Source organism: Podarcis raffonei, chromosome 9 (assembly GCF_027172205.1).
Source record: "Podarcis raffonei isolate rPodRaf1 chromosome 9, rPodRaf1.pri, whole genome shotgun sequence".
Taxonomy (NCBI): domain Eukaryota; kingdom Metazoa; phylum Chordata; class Lepidosauria; order Squamata; family Lacertidae; genus Podarcis; species Podarcis raffonei.
The window spans coordinates 2,377,333-2,391,779 of record NC_070610.1 but is presented as its reverse complement, the minus strand read 5'-3'; the positions used below and the strand labels follow the sequence as shown (position 1 = coordinate 2,391,779).

The 14,447-nt window shown below is 38.9% G+C and overlaps 1 protein-coding gene across 11 annotated transcripts in view; it reads right to left on the bottom strand.

The window, feature by feature from the left end:
- NRG4 (neuregulin 4) overlaps positions 1-14,447 on the bottom strand; it is a 70,926-nt gene that overhangs the window by 14,511 nt on the left and 41,968 nt on the right. For 7 of the 11 annotated variants that reach the window (XM_053402687.1, XM_053402691.1, XM_053402684.1 and 4 more), the window contains 3 exons: positions 9,659-9,724; positions 7,628-7,689; positions 4,172-4,231 (listed from right to left, as the gene is read on the bottom strand). In XM_053402687.1, the coding sequence (XP_053258662.1) occupies positions 4,172-4,181 (10 nt within the window). In that variant the 5' untranslated portion in view covers positions 4,182-4,231; positions 7,628-7,689; positions 9,659-9,724. Of the gene's footprint in view, positions 1-4,171; positions 4,232-7,627; positions 7,690-7,863; positions 7,983-9,658; positions 9,725-10,695; positions 11,012-14,447 lie in introns of those variants that run through there. The other 4 variants (XM_053402690.1, XM_053402692.1, XM_053402693.1 and 1 more) reach the window with 4 other exon arrangements.

Genomic DNA, 14,447 nt, shown 5'->3' with positions numbered 1-14,447 from the left:
ACGTTTTCCCCTTTCATCCTGAGTTTGAGCGTCTTCAGAGTCCATGACACCTTTGGTAAAGGCTGTTCTCCAACTGGGGCACTTGCAGGCCAGTGTTACTGAATTGTCAGTGTTTAAGCTATACTTTTTAGATTTGCCTTGAGAGAGTCTTTAAACCTCTTTTGTTGACCACCAGCATTACAATTTCCATTTTAAGTTTGGAATAGAGTAGTTGCTTTGGAAGACGGTAATCAGATATCTGAACAACATGACCAGTCCAATGAAGTTGATGTTGAAGAATCATTGCTTTGACACTGGTGATCTTTGGTCTGGTGATTCCATCAATGGTGTCTCCGAGAAAAATTACATATGACTTGGGAAGACAAGCAAACTAATGTCAGCGTACTGGAAGAGGCAAAAATCAGCAGCTGCTTTTGCTAACACTCCTGTCCAGATCCACTATAATCATCTGAAAGTGGCTGGTGGGACGGGGCAGCAAGAGCAGGCAAGAGGAGCAAAGCATCTCTTCGTGGCCTTATAGTTCTCTCAAGAGATCAGCTTGCAGGGAATATCATTCCACAAAGAAAATATATTATTTGCCTTTAAGGCCTCCCCCCCACCAAATAATTTTTGAAATAAATAAATTATACCCCCCTCTCTACGTGAATGCAATGGGTGGGACAAGTTAGCAGCTCCTCCTGCTATACATTATATCAATATTTATCAGAAAGAATATTTTAGCAAGAGCTATTTTTAAAAAGATTTTTAAAAATATTGCTACATGTTAAGACCAAGCATCTCCATTAAAAAAGAATCCGCTTGTGGCATAACACCCTTGAGAACTACGTGTTAGCTTGCACTCTAGGTGTCATAGTCACTGTTATTTCTAGCAGCACCTGAAAATGGGGCAGCAAATATGGAAACATGGTGCCACAGTAAGACCACTTTTTAAATGGTCGGAAAGTTGTACCAATTTTTCCATTCTCAAACACTAAAAAAGAGATCTAGCTTAAGTTGATATTTCCCATATATAAATGTGAGTCTCTAAAGGCCTCTCTGCATGATCTGTCAAAGTGGAGAAATATCCCGCAGCCCAGCCAGTAACAGAAAGGCTGCTTCCTGACCAGCACAGCCCAGGAAGGAAGCCAGGAGGGCAGAGAGTAGCTCAGGGATGTTGTTTTTACAGAACCATAACCAGATTTGCTTGTTCATCCGGTACTGTTCTTTGTTGACAAAATAAACTCATCTAACCTGAGTTTCTCTATTTTTATTCAGATTCTGTGAAGTTTGTTAGGGAAGTCTGATTTCGAGGCAGGTCTACAGTCTGTATTATGGCATGTCTACAATGTGACTAGAATACAAATGTTGTGTTACTGTATTTAGAGGGCTGTAATCACTACAAGTAACTTCATGGTTTACAAAACACTCTAAAAGCTCATATAAAAAGCTACAGTAAATATCATCAATCTCTGTACTCATTTGTAGGCTCTTCTGAATTTCGTAACTTGTGCTGTGAATGCTGAGCTCCATGCAGCTACAGTGAAGGAAGTGGAACGCCAGCTTGGCTGGGGGAAATTTTCATACAGGCTTCGTGACAGGAGTGCATTGTGCTATGAAGGGGCTTGAAGCCAGGGGAACTTTGGGAGTTAGTCACTTGCTGAATGCAATGTGGCCATGGAAGTAAAGTCCCCCTTCCTGGGTGAGAGAGAGATTCTGACTAGGTATATTAAAGACTGTGTGCTGCGGGAAGGCATGGGATCTAAAAGGCTGCACAGAAGCAAAAGGGGAAGTAGAAATCACAGGGCCTAAGGATAAAGAATGCAAAAAATATTCAAATTCAGAATAATTAGACAGGTATTTGCCTATATGACTCCAAAATATTGCAATCAAGTTATCATGTAGAAATGATTTGAATATTAATTACATGGAGAACAACAAATGAATTTATTATATAGTAGTTGTTTGTACATTGTGCCACAAACAAACAGGAGCATTCATTATTTGCATCCTATCTCAAAGGTTCAGGACACTTTACAATTTGAAATGTTTATGATCTGTGGTTCAGTACAACTTGCCTACTGGATTCCTTCTTACTAGTACATATAGGGGTGGGGGGGTGTGCATGCTTTCTGGAGAGGGGAGAAACAAGTTGAGGAACTAAAAAAATAAACTAGTCTGGAAATCTGGGGTGGGGGTGGGGGGAATCTAGTCAGGAGAATAGCCTATTAAGGAATTCATATTTTTGATGAATTATTGTATTGATTTTCATGGTAAAAAAAAAGCTTGTATCAAAAGTGCTAGAACTCAGTTCCTGCGGCCTCCTCTCTTCCCAACATCCTTGGAATGGCCATATTTATTGATTGATTGATTGAATTTATATACCGCCCTATACCTGGAGGTCTCAGGGTGGTTCACAGAACAAAATCAAAATATAAAATAAAAATAAAAACAACAACCCAATAACACCCCTAAAAAAAGAACCACAAAATTTTAAAAGGGCATAGTATATGGGAAGCCACCTACACTGCCAGACCAGAGGCATCAAGCAGTATCTGCTCTGAATGATCGTGGCACTCTGTCTCTTTCCCATCCCTGAGCTTCTTTTAAATGGGAAATGCTGGGACTTTCTGCATGCTAATCATATGCGTGCCAAGCTATAATCTCACTCCACTGGAGGACAGGAAACTCAAGATGCTATACGCTGGGCCTGTTCCCTTGCTCAGGTCCAGAAAGAGGTGATGGGAAGGTAATTGCAATGAACCACCTAGTTCATTTTCCCCAAGCTATAGATTGAAACTAGTGGGAAAAATCACCTCTCTTAGTAGTCATCCTATTTCTGCAGTACACTGATTTTATGGCAAAACCATACGTTGATAGTAAAGAGAAGGGCTGTTATGTGCTTGCGCTATAAGGGGAGCCCCATCAACTAATTGTACGGATTGCCAATGACTACCAGCCAGGATGGCTCTGCTCTGCCTCCACAGTCAAAGGCAGCAATGCTTCTGGATGCCAGTTGCAGGAAAGCACAGGAGGGGGTCTTGTGCTCAGGTCCTGCTTGCAGGTACCTTGTAATGGCACCTGGTTTGCCACTATGGGAACAGGATGCTGAACTAGATGAGCCATTGTTTTTAGGATGTTATGGCTGTGTTCTTGTGCAGTCTAATAGAGAGTGGAAAGTGATGACATTGCAAACAACTCATGATCTAGTAAACTTCAGGGAAACCGTTAACCAAACGTTCTTGAACATTAAAGAACATATTGCGTTCAAGAACATACTGAGGGTGGGCATATACTAAATCAAATAAAATTAGACACTAAAATAGGAAAATATTATTTAAATGGTGGAGCATTTCTGTGAGAGCAGGTAGTATTTCATTTCTCCATAAGCTTTCTTGCTTAGAAAAGTTAATTAATATATAGGTATGATCATCTCCACTGTGTTCTCTATCACTGTGCATAGGAACAATATGTTGCCCACAAGCAAAGCAAATATGGAGCTTCTTTAATCATGTTAATTCGTTTATGCATAGATAATTCCACATTTTCACACTAATATGTTATGCTGTTCAATATGCACATCAATATCAGCTGAATATTTGTGCCCACTAATCTGGCAATGTAAACAGAAGCCTAAAATTTGTATGCCCCTGCAAATGAGGGACACACCACTGCATGCAGATATTTTAATACATCAGGCAATTCAGTCCAAAACAGTAAATGCCTGAAAATAGTCTGCAAAATCCACAATCTTGTCAACACACATTACCTATGAATGTTTTGCCCAAGAAACAAGTTAATTTGCCAGAGGAAGTACAGAATGACCTTCTTTTCTCCAACCTTCTCTATCCTTTTGTACAACAGTCTGTATCTCACCTCTTGCCATGACTAAGTGGCGTTCTTACTTTCTAAACTTCATCTACCCATCTGAAATATGGGGATAACACGAATCCATATGACAGGGCTAAATATAAGGAGGATTACAAGATACTGGTTGCAATCAAACAATCCAAACCGGGTTAAAAAGTAATAAAATAAACCCTTTCCACAAGGGCAGGAGAGAGAACATGTGAGCACAAGTATATGAAACCAGTATGTGAAGTGGTTTGATGAGTCACAAAAACAAACCATTGAGCAGTCAGAAATATAAAAGAGTTGTGAATATCGGTACAGCCAAAAACCTTAAGGAAGTTACCTGTTCGCATATTATTCTGACCGCTCGTAGTTCTTGATCACCGCCTATTCTTCGAATGCCCTGAAGACAAAAACACCTTGTTTCATTCCAAATGTTTTCTGTCTGATGAAACAGCTAGGATTATTTTCATCAAAACTAAATAAATACTCAGTTGGCAGTCAGCAGATATCTGTTACCCTTTATGTAAACACAATTAATTTTAAATCTAACAGCAAACACTGCTGCATTCAATAGCTCAGTGGTCCTGATTTTTTGTTAACTGCTTCCTTTGTTCCTGCAGTTACTGTACTTTTCCGTGTATAAGGCTAGATTTTTTAACTTTAAAATAAGGTTAAAAATCTGGGGGCATCTTATAAATGGATATTGCATATACCTATTTTCTAAATTTGGGATCCCCAAAAGTATGGGGGTGTCTTATACACGGAAAAATACGGTAATTTATTTGGGCAATTCTCCTTTAGTTTTTGTTAACTCCACCTCCACGCCCCTGCAAATTGCAGCACCAGTCAGTCTAGCATAGTCAAACAGCACTATAAAATATTTAAATATTATTGTAACTTTAATTAAATCCAGTTTGGAGGTTATGTCCACTGTAATACATCCCAATGAGTTTAAATGGGCTATGACTGATCTATAGCCTATTAATTGCTGTTTATTATTGTGAATATGCATTGTGATATAAACAGAATGAGGATATTATACTGAAGTATGGTTTAGCATTACATCTGAAAGTGCCATCCTTAACCTATGGATTGCTGTGTGTCTAAGACTGAGTCCAGGCTGCCTTTTAATTTGACCTTTGCTCTAGCAATGTAGTGGCAACCAGAATGAGAGGAGAGAAGAAGAAAGTAATTTATGGAGCAGTTACCAAAGAGAACGGAGCTTTTCTTCATCAGTCACTCTCTTCAGCTCATCTGCTAGACCAGGCTTCCTCAAACCCGGCCCTCCAGATGTTTGGAGACTACAATTCCCATCATCCCTGACCACTGGTCCTGCTAGCTAGGGATCATGGGAGTTATAGGCCAAAAACATCTGGAGGGCTGAGGTTGAGGAAGCCTGTGCTAGCCCCTGGTCTGTTAAATGCATAGATGCTCCTGTGTGGCTTGCAGATGATGTTCCCAAACCCCTTCCTCTCCAAGAACTCAACAGAGATATGGTTCTACCTCTTAGTATAAATCAAGAGTGAGGTTGGTAAGGAAAATGTTTTGTCGAAATCTATGTCATCAGTGGTAGCTTTATTTATGAATTATGATGCCAGCTCTTCAGTCCACTACACCAGTGCATACGATCGACATTATTAAAGTGTAAACTTAGATGGCCTGTTGAGCTGACCTCCAATCAAGGTGAAGAAACGGGGAGGGGGGAATCCCACTAAGGCAAAATTAGTTACCATAGAATCATAGTTAAAAGGGGCCACATGGATCATTCTAATCCAACCCCATTTCATCCAATGTGGGGCTCATTAGAATAGTTTCATATGAGTTCTGAGTAGGGATGCAACCCAGTAATAAAAATGTTAATTCATTAATCATGTAAGTCTCAGACAATTAATTTATAGATTAAATTTGTCTAAATTTCATATTAGTAAAAACAATATCCCCAAAGCCAAAAGCATATTTCCTTTAAGTTTATGCACACATGTATTCTGGCCAGCGTCCACTCAGCTAAATGAGCACCAGGAGGACCCCCAGATGCAGCACATTTAACAAGAGCAGGCACAGGACTATAAATTCCAGAGTGTAAGTTATACCCAGCTGACATTGTTTGATGCAGCAAGCATCATCTTAGAAGAGCATTCTTTTTGTGTGGGAAGACAGTACTTGCATCTACAGTTTTTATGAGTAATTCGTGTTAAAAATAATAAACAATATCTAGCGGAGGATTAATTGTGAAGTCTTTTAGTCAACTAAATATGTTTAATTGATTAATCTGATTAAGCAATTAAGCATTGCAGCCAAGGTGTTTGGTTTGCCAGGTTCGTTGCTTGCTAAAGATACATTTACATAACTTATTTACATTGGCCATTATTGATTTCACATACATTTGGGAACAAACTATTTTTTAATCTTTATTATTTATTTATTATATTTGTATACTAGCAGTGTGGTTGGATTAATTCAATTCCTTTTAATTATTTCCTTTTCCATTGAAATATGCAGGGGATACTCATCACTTATCCAGGAGAACAAAAAATATTCCTTCCTAGTTCAAGGATTATTAATGAGCAGATTTGATATAGATATGAGGACAAACAGTGGCGGAGAAAATCTTACTTCCTTTTCCAAGAAACATTAGTGAGTATCTTCCACCCAAACACATCTTCTGCTACTTTTCAAAGAAGTGCAATTTGACCCTTGCAACATACATTTTCTAGTGGTGTTTCTATCAGTTCCCAGTTATTTTTAGTACATACTTCAGGTCAGCTGCTGGTTAAATCAGTCTAAACAATGGCCCTCAGTCAACTGATCATGGAGTTTCCCCTACCCCTAGAAGACCATCACAGACACACTTGCAATAGTAATAATCAGTGTCAAGGTCTCACATGTACCAGGCAAGTTTCCTCCTACCAATTACCCAGGCAGTGCGTGAACAATAGGAAATGGCACTTTGTGTAATCTGACTTCAGTGCTTGACAACTAACTGCATTCCCACTGTGTTTACAAGGAAAGGAGCAATACAAAGTACTGTATTGCATAATGTAATGTACAGATTACTATATCCCAGGAGAAAGCTGAATGATGTACTGGTGACAATGCTTTAGGAGTTATATTTTAGTTGCTGTGAATTCACCATTCCCATACTATGGGTGCACAGGGCTATTAACCGGCAGAGTCTCCAAAGGAGATCAAAAATTGAAATGGATACCCACTGTGCTTCAAGTAAATATACAGACGATCCTGTTTTACTCAAGGTTGGAGGAAAGAAAGGATTAAACAGCCCCTTATCCAGAGCAAACAAAATTGAAGAGAAATAACCATCTAAAGGAGTTTAACTCTGTTTCGAGTTGTAACCTTGCAAGAGAGAGTGAGAGAGATTCAGAGATTTCTTGCTGAAATAGCCATCCCTGTCCTAAACTAAACATGTTTAATTTGGGGAAAATATAATAAATTGCACTTACTAATTTCCATAGTTACTAACAATGATTATTTTCAAATTTACATTTCATACTTGTGCAATAACATCTACAAAAAAGGTAAAATTGTGCTATATTGCTTTTGTTGCAGGTAATCTAAATCCTGATACTAAATCAACCAGTAGAGCATGGACCTTTTGTGGATGAAAGAGGTTGCACTTGGAATATTACACATTCACCTATGTCACTTGAAACGCTTTTTTCCATTTGCCCTGGATAATGCAGGATCATCCAATATTTGTCAAGAGGAAACGTCTGAATAAATTTTGTTCATTGTAAATGGCATACTGTTTCATAAAAAGGTTAAAGAGATCTATACTTACGGTATAAATAAAACCAATGATGATTCTTGAAAGAATAATCAATTTCTTTATGTATCCTGATTCTGCAACAGAAACATTAAATGACAGCTCCCTGAATTACACTGGTTAATTAACAGTTCTTCTCTGTGGCTCATTTCTACAGCTGTATGTTCTATCAACTTTGTATATAAGGAAATAAAACTGAAAACAGTAAGAGGCATCAGTAAAAAAAAAAAAAAGCAGACCTGAGTGCTTACCTGAGTGTTAAAATTCCAAACTGCGTGCACAAAATGATGCATTTAAGTTAAAGAAAATGCAGTGTATTCAGCAGCAAGGTCTGGCATTATGTACTTGATGCTCAAAGCTGACAATTTATATGACTGCATAGTGCAACGTGGGTGAGGTTGAGGCACAGACAAAGGTGTACACAGAGGCCAGGTATGGGTCAGGAGAACCGCCCCTTTGTTCTCACAGCATTGCATACATGTCACTGTAACAGGGCTTTGATCGTAAAGCAAAAATGCACTGTCAGTGACATTTGACTGAACTTCAAAGCAGCTTCCAAATAGCAACATAAACAGAAGAAGCTAACTCTCTGGTTACAAACGTAAATTTAATACATGCTTACTTTGTTTAACACTTGAAATGTACCGTATTCTGTATTCTTAACAGAGAGTTCCAAGCTACTTTAAAATGCCAGTGGCTAACCTTGCAGCGCTTAGAGGCAGTTCCATGACCTACATTTCAAATCAACTACTGCACCCAGGTTGATTAGATCTATGCACCTGAACCTATACTTCAAACCAATTCCCGAAAGTACTTTGATTAGATCCATATAATCACCTTTAGGGCAACCTGTTGCCTGTGAATTACTTATGTGACAGTGATGCTATCTTTACTATCTCTTTGTCACATTTTTCAGAGAAAGCATATCCAAATTCTGAGGCATGCATATACGTATGTTTGTGGGAAGTTCGATAATAAAATTATTTACATATATTTACTTAGGGCACAATCCAGAATCATTACAAACTATTGGAGTTTTTGCATTTTAACTCAATGGGCCATAAACTGTAGCATTTAAATGCATACTGGCATATAATTTAAACTTTTTTAGGAATGCAGAATTTTTGAGAGTACCATTTCCAGCTTTTCTCAGGGATTAATAAAGGGAGGTAATATCAGGGGAGGGGTGGCGGAAGAAGATGAGCCATGGGAAGGGTTAGGAAACTGTGCTGAATGCAGACATACAATTTCTTCTATGTTGGTAATGCTTCTCAATCCCAGTTACGTGCTCTGGTTTTAAGCATTTAATAATAATAATAAATAATAATAAAATTTATTTATATCCCGCCCTCCCCAGCCGAAGCCGGGCTCAGGGCGGCTCACAACAATAAAATAGTACAGCATTCTAAAATCATTTCATTATAAAATTAATTCAATTCAAATTGATTTACCAAAAAGTGCACACATAGCTCAGTGGTGGAGCACTCCCATTGCATGCAGAGGTTCAGAAGAGCCGTTTCCACTACGCAGGTTGGAGATTTACCCCTAAACCAGCAGAGGACACACTGCCCCAAATGTGCTACCAATTCCATTTTGCACAGAGTATTCAGGAAAATCATTTTTTTTCTGTTTTCTTCATTTGGGGTAGTTGCTATATTAATGGTGCAATCCCAAACCTCTGGAATGTTAGTATTGATTTCCGTGGGACAAAATAAATAATCCTTATGGCTTATAATCTTTACACCAAAACTGTAAAACCAAATGATAAGACATTAAATTCAAATAAATCCAGCATACTATGATTAATAGTTATTTGTATTAAACCAAATATTTGTGCATTTTTATTAAAAAATATGTACATTTGGGCAGTTTTCCTTGACCTTCATATTATTTGCATTAACTATAATGATATAGAAATAATCATTTAAATATAATTAGACAGAAATATTACTAAACCATTAAACCCATTACTGAACACACTGTAATAGTTTTCTGTGTTTTAAAAACATACATCTGCAAATATCTTATGATAAAATAGTAACGTACATTAAAAAAAATTCTTTGTGCACTAGATTCGGAACTCATGTCGATGGTGATTTCAACTTTGTTCAGCTAGAAGAAAAACAGAAAGTAATTTCATATTTGCATTCTGCTTCTAAGCTTAATTTTTATGGCAAATGTAACTACCCTTATTGTGCAAATAAATTCCTAGAAACAATATCATTTCTAAGAGTTTGCTTACATAATAAGGGAGGATTGTTCTCGTGTCTCTGGTTGTCATGAGTACTGAATATATTGAATTTATTATCACCCCCCCAAATAATCCTGAAAATTGCAATTTGCTAAGGGTGTTGGATTTGTAGCTCTGTGGTTAACCAAAATTCCCAGGACTTTTTTTGGGGGGGTGCTTTAAATGTACGGTCTGTATGCAGTCTGCATGTTCAGTTAGATCAGACATGGCCAAACTTGGTCCTCCAGATGTTTTGGGACTACAGTGCCCATCATCCCTGGTCCAGTTAGCTAGGGATGATGGGGGTTGTAGTCCCAAAACATCTGGAGGGCCAAGTTTGCCTGAGTTAGACCAACCCAGAGTATTTTGAGGTAACAAACTACCCTGCTCTTTATTAGGTAGCAGAACTTACTTATAAACATTTCTAGTTCTGAAAAAGCACTAGTTGTGCCATGGAGCCAGGTTCTGTAAACTTCCATGTTCTTTCAAACAGCATTCACACACACATACACGGGTTGCCACATGTCCGGGAAATCCCAGACATAATCTCTTTTCAGCGCCAACATGTCCATCAAGGGGAATTTTACATTTTAAATGAAATGTCTGGGGTTTGGGGGATTTATTTATTTATTTATGGCTGGCTGGGGCTCTGGTAAGTGAAGGTTTAAATACGACCTGACACTCCATTGGGATAAAATACTATAAATCCTAGAGAGTCACTGTTTTTAATGATCTTGCAAATAGTTACAAATTATATTTCCTGTCTGCCTAAGATTTATTCTCAAATACTATGTTGAATCAATTTCTAGAATTCTAGATACAGTCAGCTAGATGTGAGGCGGAGGTCTCTTACCTGTCCTTCAAGCCACATGCAGTTTGGATGGGAAGCCATGGTAACTGCTCATACAAACTAGATCACTGTTTTGTTTTACAAATAGGCTGAACTGATGTGAAAAAAATGTATACGTCACTGAATCTCTAGCAGCAACTGATTGTCTAAAAAACATTTTGTTACATGTTGTAGGAAATTATCTTTCTATCTAGAAATGGCAGGATTACTCACTTTGTTTGCAAAATGATATCACTTTACTAGGAACCTTGTCATAAAAATGCTGTGACACACTGATTGACATAGTCAAGGAAGTAGTTTCCAGAATGGCATTCTGTGGCAGACTGTTGCTCCATGGCACACCCTGCACCCCCCCCCCAAGAAAAGTCCCTGGGAGCCAACAACTTCAAATAAAGTTCTGTAGAAAAGTGTGCACCACTTGCTGTCGGCCCTGCTAGGATTGCCTTCTCCTGCCAGCAGTCAGGTGAAGGTGGTACAGGTATGACAAAACTGATACATTGCCCCCGCTTCTCTCTTTCACACACAGACACACACACTGGCAGAAGACGAGGGGTGCGGGGGGAGCACACCGCCCCCGGCAGCACGATCCCGGTGGGGTGCCATCTTGGCTGCCCCCTGCCCACGCTGGGCACCACGCCCCCGGCAGGCAGCACGCCACGCCCCCAGGACACGCAACAGCCCCACCCCCGCCTGCTCTCCGCCCCCTGGTGCCAGAGCATGTAACTCCGCCACTGCACACACACACACACACACACACACACACTTGGAAAACAATTTCTTAGGTGACATAGGACTACTACTCTCCAGTTGAACCTACCCAAACCCTGAGATCAACTTCTGAGGCCCTTCTTCATGTGCCTCTTCCATTAGAAGTCCGGAGGGTGGCAACACAAGAATGGGCCTTTTCTGTGATGGCTCCCTCTTCCTGGAATGATCTGCCCAGGGAGGTTCAGCTAGTGCCTTCATTAACAGGCACCAGACAAAAACGTTCCTCTTAACATTTGATTCCTTTTTCAATATGTTGTGGAATGGGGCATTATTGGGTTGTCTTTGTTTTTGCTTTTATTACGTATTCTATGTTTTTTATATTGTAATTTTATGTTGTGAATGGCTCTGAGATTTACAGGTGTAGGGCAGTATACAAATTTAATAAATATTAACAAATAATAATGATAACAATAATTTGGTGCTTGCCCTGAACATAGAGATTGCTAGCTATGTATCTTTGCATTAGGACAAGAACTCTAGATACAGCGAGTTGCTACAATTCTGTGCAGATGGACTACTCTTATTTCTAGACTAGTGCAGATATTTAGGCAGGGCAACAGAAACATGAAAGGAAGAAGCCAGAATTACATTTTTGCAGATCAAGCAAAGCAACAACAACATATCAACTTAACTCCTAACTTAACAATAATGTATTTATTGGTATGTCTTTAATTTACACCTCTATATATATTTGTCTCCTCAAACAGTTCATGGAGCTTGGAAATCAGAATTACGGTAATTTTCTACCTCTCATTTTATTTAAATATTTTCAAACTACTCAGTATTTCACCAAATAATAGTTTTCTGAAACCAAAGGCATATTTTTCTTGCATTTCTAGTAAACTGGACTAGTTAGAGAGAGATACCTATCTTGACATGGGCTCTTATGCCCTCTTAGACACACCCCATGCATTTCTATTATCCTAGTAATGCAATACCTTCATGTAAATTAAAATGCCATTTATTATTATCATTAAGAAATCTACATCAAGGTGGATGTTAAACAAAAGCTACTAGAAGTAGCTCTACACATTTTTCTGTTATCTAAATGTTCCTAGAACATAAATACTTCCAACTTCCATTTTGAGACTACAATGCAACAAGCATCTCAATTTCTATCTTTAACAAAAGCAGTGCCTCAGTTCTTCACTTGTACTGCCAGAGGAATGTTGGCCTGCCAAATAAATGGCATGATGAGAAGTAGCTGTGTCGTTCATAAATTGGGGTGGAGGTGGTTAAAAGATGAGAGGATCCCTCACATCAACTGAGTAACAGGTGCATTATTCTTCTGTGCTAATAATCCCTGAGAAGAACCTGTGCAATATGTTACTGGGGGGATGAGGGTAGAGACACTAAAAAGGTAAACATTTCTATCCCCTTAGGAAGAACTCTCATCTTACAGAGTGCATCTTTTGTTTCGTCACTCCAACCTTGAAATAGAAAGAATTCTCGCCTTTAAGGTGTTTGCAGCCCAGTTTAACGGAATTCTTCATATGGCCCTGACAGAAGTGCTAAAGGCAAAGCTGCAGGCAAAGCGGGATAGACAGACTCCTTTGTCAGGATTTTGTCTGATCTGCCCTTAGAGCAAACCATATTTGGCCACTAATGAGGTCCAGTGCCGAGGGCCTTCTGGCAGTTCCCTCGCTGCGAGAAACCAAGTTACAGGGAACCAGGCAGAGGGCCTTCTCGGTAGTGGCGCCCGCCCTGTAGAACGCCCTCCCAACAGATGTCAAAGAGAAAAACAACTACCAGACTTTTAGAAGACATCTGAAGGCAACCCTGTTTAGGGAAACTTTTAATGTTTAATAGATTATTGTATTTTAATATTCTGTTGGAAGCCACCCAGAGTGGCTGGGGAAACCCAGCCAGATGGGTGGGGTATAAATAAATAAATTATTATTATTATTATTGTTGTTGTTGTTGTTGTTGCTGCTGCTGCTGGAGATCAGGTGGTTTCCAACTATTAAGTCTTTAAAAAATGGTGCAGTCTTCTTAGAGTAATTGTGGGAACAAAGGATGCAAGAATATATATTTATTCTAGTGCCGAAGTTGTGGTTCTTTGGGGATTTGGAATGGCTCCCCAAGTAGTTAGCAGCTAGTAACTTTTAACTGTTCATTCCATTTAGCTGCTGGAAGTTACTTGCTGTGCAGAACACACTGACTCTACCTTGTCTATTATGGGCAATACACCTGTGCAAGGATCACTCTGTGTGAGGAATCATTTTGCTTTGTTGATCATTGCCAATTATCTTTTCACCCCACCAAATGTGTAATGCTGCTGATGCAAAGCTCTCTCTAGGACAATTATCAATGCAACCTGTTTCTGTTAACATTCACTTTCAGCTACGATCCACTGGATGCCATAGTCACCACTGATGTGTTATGAATTACAGTGATAAAAACTTTAGATTGTATAAGCTAGTTGCTTCATGTTTTTATTGTATCCATTTTATTTATTTATTTATTTATTTTTGCAGTTTTGTTTTCCATGGATGCTAGTCTAGTAACCATACCTACACAGAAAACCATCCCTGAGGCCTCTCTGGTGCATGCAGGGAAGTGTATTGTTACAAGAAGATTACATTAACTGATTACAGTCAGGTTTTACTAGAGTGAGAGAAGATGCCTTCCTCCCATAGATAGTTCTCTACCACACGTAAGCCATTTTTCTTTGTCAACGGATTGTTATCACTTCTCAAAACGAGTATTCAAAGAGTAGAAATGACAGCTGTAAAACCTGGAGATAATAGACCAGAGTAAAAACTACACAATTTAATAACCAGCTCTGTTCCTTTTTAACTCTTGAGGCACTGGCTTCTGTACAAAGAACACTTGTAGCTCTAACACTTGGAAGTCCCATTGGTAAGAGAATGGTAGTGCTGGTTTTGTGCTTTACAACACTGTAAAACAGTAATTGAACTCAAGCATTGTAATAGTTGCATTAATATAGCGTTCTAGTACTGGCTGTCAACACTCCTTGCAGGTGT